The sequence below is a fragment of the Mus caroli genome, chromosome 2 (genome assembly GCF_900094665.2).
Source record: "Mus caroli chromosome 2, CAROLI_EIJ_v1.1, whole genome shotgun sequence".
NCBI lineage: Eukaryota > Metazoa > Chordata > Mammalia > Rodentia > Muridae > Mus > Mus caroli.
Genome location: NC_034571.1, coordinates 123,997,298 through 124,005,390, shown reverse-complemented (window position 1 = coordinate 124,005,390; position 8,093 = coordinate 123,997,298). Strand labels below are relative to the sequence as shown.

The window sequence follows — 8,093 nt, the reverse complement described above, 5'->3', positions numbered from 1 at the left end:
GGGGAGAGCCACCTACTCTGCGGCTGGATTGGCCGGATGGAACAATGAACACAATAGCTACCTAATGACCTCAGTTGAGAAAATATTTCTGAAATTAAAAAAAAGGGCTTCGGGTTGCTTTGGAAAAAACACACCCTGTACTGGTGAGATGGCTCAGCTGAGGAAAGAGCCTGCCAGGAAAGCTGGATGGCCTGGCCTCGGTCCTCAGGTCCCACGGTAGAAGGACAGAGCTGTCACTGAAAGGTGCCTCCAAAACTGTCTGCCTTAGTCTCTGTTTCCCAGGTAATACCCACTAATCCCCCACCTGTGACACAGCAAAAGCAAGCACCCCATCCAAAAGAAGCACAAGCAAGTCTGAGGAGGAGGAATGGAAGCCTCAGACGGAAGTGTCTTAGAAGGGTGCAGCAGCAGGGAGGAGGAGATTGGGGCACCCAGCAGACACTCACTCACAAGAGGTCACACAAAAAGAGGACAAGATCAGACCGCCATTGTTTTTAATTCAAAATAAGGCATCACCTGGGCCAGACACCTGGCCCCTGCTGGCCAGCAGACAAGAAAAGCTGTTGTGTTCTCATCTCTCTTGGCAGACACGGGGGCATGGCACATAAGGAATAGCAGAATCACCCTGCTCTGCTAGATGCGGAACGGGCCTTGCCAACAAAATCCTTGCTGATGAGCAAAGGCAGGGACCGGGGCTTGCTAGGGTACCAGCCCAGCTCCCCAGCCTTGTAGTGGGTCTCAGAGGCTACTTTTGTGCTGGGGCTATCGACTAGGGTGAGCTTGGCAATACGCTGCTCCAGTGCTGACAGCTGGTAGGGCTAAATGAAGAGGAGTCAAAGACTCGCATGGTGGACACTGTAGAGCCTAAGAAGTCACAGGGCAGCTCCAGCTTCAGGATGCTCTACAATGAATACTCTACAATTCCTGTGGCCTGAGGACAGGCACAGACAGCCTTCTACCCAGCTCCCTTCCTTCGGGCTTGTCCAATCCGTATGTCCTGAGTGTGGCCACACATCAGAGCAGGGAGCAGACTGGGCAAGAGGCAGATGCCACACTTCCCCTAGCAGTATGCAATCTTTACCCTCGCTCTGTCTGATGAGGGGTCAGCGGGGCCAAGCAGCACTGAATTCCTTCTCCAGATCCTGGACAAACTGGTCATTGAGGAAAAGCAGCTGCCCATGTGGCAGGAAGCGGGTGAGGATTCCCTCAATACGGTCAGCCCGCAACAAGAAGTTGGTACCTGGTGTCAGCAGCCGGAGGTGGTCAAGAAGGAGGCGAGCCAAGAGCCGGAGCGTGCGCTCAGCCAGCAGCAGGTTCTCATGGGTGTCCAACACCAGGGCGAAACCTAAGGAGAGCACACCCAGCCATAGCACTATCCGTGGCTCCTGGAAAGGGTCCCCGGCCGCCAGGTGGAAGGCTCCATGAGGGGCCTCATGCAGGGACACAGGTTCAGCTGAGAACTGAGGCTGAAGGTCTGTGGAGGAACATCCAGCCGCTTGCTGCTGCAGCCTACACAGTGACTCCACCTGTCTGGAAGAGAAGTCAGGTCGGTCTGGAAAGCTGGGGAGCCTGGTAAGACCAACAAGGCACTCCCCACCCTTAAACACACATACACATACACACACACACACACTCACTCGCACCTCTGTCAATGTCACAACTTCCAAACTTCCAATGTAGCTGGGAGCTGATAGTTCATATCTTGGGTAAGGAAACTTTGGCTTAGAATGCTTACGTCATTTGCCCAGGGACACAGAGTCAGGTTGGGAAAAGGACTAGGGAATAAGGTCTTGCCTCATCTCTCACAGAAGCCTTCTCAACAGAGGCGAGTAAGGGGTGAGAGCAAAGTCCTCCGACAGGGACCATCCAACCTCTCAACCCATCCATCATTCTCCAAGTCACAGGTGCCTTCCATGTGACTGCCAAGGCCGCCTCTGCTGCTTCCTCAACCATCCTCTAGATTGGGCCATTCACAGACTGGCTTTAAAGCCACTTGTTTACCCAGGTGTCCTAACGTCTGCCTATAATTTCCATTGTAAAGCACGTTTCATCTGTACAGGTGTCTGCCTGCCTATACTCTAACCTCAGTTACGCTACTCTTCAGTTGCATACCCTTGGGTAGGTTAAGTGCCTTAAACACTGTGTTTTAGTTTACTCTTCTGTAAAGTGAAGATGGTAACCATGGCCACCTCAGAAGACTGTGAAGATTTAAAAAAAAAAAAAAAAAACCTATATATATATATACACATACAATTCCCAGAACATATTCCCAGTGCAGTAAATACTAACTACCATGATAATAACGTTCTTTCTTTAGCTCCTTTTCATAGTGATACTTTATAAACAATAGAGGACAACTGGGGGAAACATTCAGATTTTTGGTCTTCCTGTTTGCCTGTCCTATTCCAGTGTCCCTTATTATTACCTCTGTGTTCAATGAAGCTTGGAGCTGGGCTGTGTGATTACCTGGCCACTGCCAAAATCTGTTCCTTGCGGAAGAGCCTGTCCCTTTCTGCACCATGTGGCCGTGGATCATCGGGTGATTTCTCAGCACCAAAGACACAGGAGTAGAGCACTCGACAAAGGCCTGTATCTTCCAAATTCGGGGCCCTCAGAGTGTGGATGAGGAAAGCGTGGACCATAGCTCCAGGGTGGGTGCTCCAGGGAAGCCAAAGACCTAGATGGTGAAAGTGAATCCCCTGCTAAGGAGGCACCCTAATGAGGGGTGTGGCCTGGGAGTGTGTCCAGAGATTGTGTGGCTAGTGATCGCCATCTAGATCCGCCTAGCCTCTGAATAATCTAATGCCTGCTCTGCATTACAGAACAAGAGCCATCCATAGCTGGACATATCTCATATGTCGCTAAACCTACTTCTGCAAAACTGTCAGGGAATCTCCAAATGCATCAGGGTCATTCGAGTGCAGGAAAAACTGAGAACTAAAAGAAATCAGAGACCACAGCTGAATGCCAAATCTGCTCTCGGAACAAAATAACCCAGCCTCCATACCGGGCTCCATTGAGACAACTTTAAGTATGGAGTGTGAGTGGGGAGTCTTCATCAGTGAAACTTGGTTTTGAATGCAGGAACATGTCTTTGTTTTAGGAAACACTCAAGAAAATACCTCTAAAATGCCGCATCTGCAACCGATTCACATCGGCTGGGACAGAGTGAGCGGGGCAAACCTTACCCAAAGGGATCTACCGAGATAACCGAAATCATTTCAAAAAGAAAGACGTGGTGGCACGTACCTGAAATCCCAACCCTCGGGAGGCGGAGGCAAGAGAATCAGGAATTCAAGTCAGCCACAGATACACAGAGAGAGAGAGAGCCTGCCCGCTCTGGGCAAAGCGAGAGTGGCGGCCCCCGATCTCAAGGCTGAGGAGAAACAGTGTTTAGCCACAGCTAAAGCTAAACAGACCAAGAATTCAAAGTTACCCAACAGGAAATTTAGCAAACCCACTTCAGGAAGGAAACCTAGATTTGCAGACTTTGACCTCTGGTCACCCTTCTGCCGCCAGCTGAGCGCGTCATTACCCCAGGCCACCACGTCCTCCTCCCACTGTCTGCCCCAGTTACGTCACTACCTCGCGCGGGCAGCAGCGGCGCGCTGAACTCTGGGGGTTGTAGTTCAGCCCTGGGCCTGTGGTCCCGGCGTGGTCCTCGACTTCCCGAGGACGTACACGCTTCTGACCAGCCGATCCCCTCGGCTGCGGGAGCGCCCTGGAGGGCTCATGGCTACGGAAAACTTCTTTGGAGGCGCTAGAAAGCCCTTGATCAGCTGCGGCCTGGCCACTGCGAGGGCGGCCGCCAGGGGGCGCTAAGGACCCCGGCGGCGTGCGCGAAACTTTCCACAGAAGCCTCAGCTTGGCTGTCCCCAAGCCAAGCTCTGTGCAGTAGTAATGACCGAATTGCTGGAGCAGAAGTCTGCCTGCTGAAACGCAGTCATGAGTTTACATTTGAACCAATGGCCCAAGAGGTGTTTGGGACACACACATTCCTTTAACTCTGAAAGGCATGGGAATTCCTTAGGCTTTCTAAGGCAGGTCTACAGTCACTTGACTAGTGTCTGAGGACAAAAAAAAAGATTTGAGTGGTCCAGGCAGGGAGGGGTTCTGAAGAAAGCCCCCCATTAAGGACTGCATCCTGAATCCTCTAGGCCATAAGAACTAGGGCAGTTTCAGGGGACTGGTACTGCATATGCTGCGAGTGTTTCGATCTCAGATGCAATACAAAAGGATGGGTCCAGGCAGAGTGGTGTCTCAATCAGAGAGCTAGGGAGTTATGTTTGCTCCATTCTTGGCAGTAGTTCCTGGTCCCCGGTCCCTATCACTCTGGGCCAGGCCTCATGTCTGCCAGCAGATTGTAGCAAAGAACTGGCAAAGAGGCCTGTGGCAGCTGGGGGGCCACTTGGCATTGAGAACATAATATCCTGGCCTCTCTTCACCCTTCAGATAGTCCATATCAAGTCCCAAACCACTGGAAACTACTAGCCTTCTGTGGGATGTGGAGAGAAGAATGCACTGAGCCAATACCCTGGAGGACAGTGGGGGACCCAGGCAGAGGTGGTACAACAGATGGCTTCCCTGGTCAGTGCTGGGGGCAGGCAGAACTGGAGGGCTCACCTGATGTGGGAGATACTTGCCCTGTGGCCACTGGCCTCTTTTGACCTTTGCTTCAGAGAGTCTGTTGGGCCCCTGGAAACATGCATGCATGCCACCTCAGACATGGTCAAAAGCAGCCAGCCTAACAGTGTCTACTTCATGTTAGCAATGTGCCTGGCCATCTAGCAAACCCACTGAAGTAATACTTTACTTTGAATTCTTCCTTCTTCTTTTCCTTTCTCTCTCTCTCTCTCTCTCTCTCTCTCTCTCTCTCTCTCTCTCTCTCTTTGAGATCCTCAGAGATCCATCTGCCTGCCTTGAATTTTGAATTTAAAGGGAGCTGAGAGCCAGGCACCACTACACCTTCAGTCCTAGCACTGGAGATGCAGAGGCAGATGGATCTTTGTGAGTTTGACACCATTTAAGGATACATAGATCCTTCTTAAAATATAGATAAGGTGGTGACAAAAGCCTTTAATCCCAGCACTTGAGAGGCAAAGGTAGGCAGATCTCTGTGAGTTTGAAGCCAGCCTGATCTAAAGAGAGAGTTCCAGAATGGCCAAGGCTACACAGAGAAACCCTGCCTCAACAAACAAAGAATAAAAAAATAAAAATAAATAAACAAATAAGCTAAGAATATAATAGAATCCCTCCCTGGCACTAGAAAAATACAAGGCTTGAGTTAGACGTGGGTCAGATTTATAATAGGGAAAGAAACTTGGGTGTGGTCTCTCATTTGGCAGATGACTAAGTCACACATCACAGTGCAAACTGGAAAGTCTTTGGATCCTGAGCTCTGCTTCCCACAGCCTGTGCATGGAGGGAAGGGAGGAGGGGAGAACCCGAACAAGATGGTGAAGGGTGGACATGATCTGAGAGGACAGACACGCTGCCGCTGTCACAAGAATGCTTTCCCTGGGAGACCCAAACAAATGTTTACTGTTTCTGTGTAGAGCATGACAACAACAGAAGATTCCGCTAGAGCCTGACTTGGGGAAAGAATGAGTTCCACCAGCCTATTTATCAGCTGAGCTCAGGGGGAGGGGCTGGCTAGTCTCGTAGGCAGTCTATGTAAGTGAGCAGTCTCAGGCTGTCACGTGCAGCGGAGGAAGCCAGAGTTGCTAGTCCTTGCACACGCTGTTCAGTTGTTAATAAACATGTATACATTGACTCCTCTTGTGCCTGGCCCATATGGCAATAGCTTTGCTAATTTCTTATGAGTCAATTGGCCTTGGAGTCTTTGACAAAATACACAAGATGTCACTGGCTCTGGGCCCCCTCCACTCCCTGTGGGAATGCTAACAGTCAACAGGCCGGATCTTGAGGGTCTCCTAAAAAGAGCTGCGGCTGTTCTGTTGAGGATGAAGGCTCTTATACTTGGAGGAGAGCATTCTACAAGTCTGCATGCTTGTAATTACAGCACTTGGAGGTGAAGGCAAGAAGATCAACCTGAGCTACACAAGATGCTCTCTGACATGGAAGTCAGGAGGAAGAGGGAAGTCTCCTACCCATTCCTGAGCTGACCATCATCCTCTGGGTCCTTCTAGCAAGGTTCTATGTGGGCAAGTGCAGTAGCCACAGCAGGTGGGAGTTAAGAAAGAGAAATAACAGAGTCACTAATGGAAAGAATCCAAGCACTGACCCTGCAGTCACAATCTACGGAGACTGCATAGGGGAGGTGATATCTACCATCTAAGTTGTAGCAAATGTAAGTAGTGGGAGAAGCCAGTCCCTCTAGATTCAGACTTTCAAAGTCTTCCTGTTTTATCTCAAGTCCCATGAAAAATTCCTCCCCGGCACTGGGGCTCTGAAGAAACCACCTAAGACAGGGTTCAAAAGAGCTGGAGTTTTACACAGATGTGATGCACAGACAAGCATGAAGGCAAAAACACTCATACACATAAAAATAAATTGTTCTTAAATTGTAATTTTGTTCAGGTCAGGGGACTTACAGTGTCATTCTCTGACCTTTTGCAACCCTCAGCCATCCGATCCGTGTCCACTGAAGAGGAAAGACCTAGATGCAGACAGTAATGATGAAGAGCAGCCTGGGGCCTGGAAGTGCTGTGGTCGTGCCACATGATGACCATATACCCATATGTGATAAAGCCACTTCAGGGCTCCCGCTCATGGGGCCAAAAGTACCCCTAACTGACACAGCATGGGAAGTGGGTAGAGGGGAGCCCAGCACCTAGTAGGGACTCAGAAATCCACAGGCAGATGAGGAAGACATTTCCTTACCCTGGTATGTCAGCTACTGTTGGCAGCTCAGAGACTAGGGATGGTTTGGAGATGGGATAGGGCAGCCACTGTGTTCTAGGGCCTTCCCTGGGGGCAAAGCAGGATCGTCTGAGTAGGCTGGGGCAATGTGTTACATATTGGTTGTGTGGGCTTTCCATTAGCCTAGCATCTGAGGCAGGGCTGGGTACACAATAGGTTCAGACATGGAATTCCATGTGTGTATGACAGGCAGAGGAGCTGAGAAGGAACAGAATGTAATAAGTTACTACCACAAAACCAGGGGAACTTGAAAGGAACACAGGTGTGGATCCATGACCAAGCCTCTCAGCCTGGACGAGGCCGAGAGCCACACACCATGCTTGGTCTTTCCTCTTGGGTTGTAGAGGACTCCATTACTCCATACATCCCTGCTTTGCTGTTTTCAGTGGTCCTTTGAGTTAAGGGTTGCTGCATCCCAAACTCTGACCCCTTATTCCCACTACCACCCCGGCTTCCACTTGCTAGTAGCAGGTAGTTTTCGGTTCCTGTTTGGACTCCTTTGGTGCCCCCTGCTAGGATGTTGCATGAAACAGCTCCTGCTGACTTGGATGGGAATGTGGATCTCATTCTTCTACTGCTCTGGCTGCATCTAGGATGGCTGGTGGGCAGCCAAGCCTGGTAAGCTGTGTTGCTTCTCCCAGACATTTATACCAATCTCCAGGTTCAGGCTATACACCTGCAGTGAATGGCTCCCTTCCAAACACGGTCCCATCTGTCTTTGACAGCCAGAAACTCTCCTTGGTGATCTTTACAGAACCTTTGAAGGGACCTCAGGCTATCACTATCTGCATCTGGATGTGGGGAGGGCTGTTCAGTGGAATCTGCCAGCCTCAGGCAGGGGGTTTTTCTTTACTGGCTTCCTGATAAGGGCTGGCAGAAGGATGGATTGTGCGATTTTATTTTTCTTTCTAGAACTGGTGTGGGCTGAATTTGGGCTGATTACAGTTGCCCTGAGAAGGCAAAACTCAGCTACTGTTTGAAGATCACAGGGCTCTACCTTCCTGTGTAAGTCCTTGTCCTGGGAGCCTCCCTTGGCCCACAGAGGCTGATTTTCTACATACTCTTTCCCCACAAAGTCCTGCTTCTGTGTACTGCCAAGACTGCAGCAGAATAGCTACCACTTGCACACCAAAGCTGGGCTTTACCCTGGTACAGTCACCAGGGGCCTGTCCAGGTGAACAAAGGAAGTCTTAGGTTGACCCCCTTAGCTA

At 50.3% G+C, this 8,093-nt stretch overlaps 1 protein-coding gene across 3 annotated transcripts; it reads right to left on the bottom strand.

Annotated features, from left to right (window-relative positions):
- Positions 1 to 477: 477 nt before the first annotated feature.
- Ap5s1 (adaptor related protein complex 5 subunit sigma 1) lies at positions 478 to 3,575 on the bottom strand. 3 transcript variants are annotated; one of them, XM_021155543.1, is made up of 3 exons: positions 3,250 to 3,575; positions 2,467 to 2,677; positions 478 to 1,530 (listed from the first exon to the last, which is right to left on the bottom strand). In XM_021155543.1, the coding sequence occupies exons 2-3, from the start codon at positions 2,640 to 2,642 to the stop codon at positions 1,104 to 1,106; spliced, it is 603 nt and encodes a 200-aa protein (XP_021011202.1). In that variant the 5' UTR covers positions 2,643 to 2,677; positions 3,250 to 3,575; the 3' UTR covers positions 478 to 1,103. The 3 variants fall into 3 exon arrangements, with proteins under 3 accessions (XP_021011202.1, XP_029340620.1, XP_021011203.1); XM_029484760.1 differs by having other exon boundaries at positions 995 to 1,530; positions 3,462 to 3,543; XM_021155544.2 differs by lacking the exon at positions 3,250 to 3,575 and adding an exon at positions 3,189 to 3,211 and having other exon boundaries at positions 995 to 1,530.
- Between the last annotated feature and the right edge of the window lie 4,518 nt (positions 3,576 to 8,093).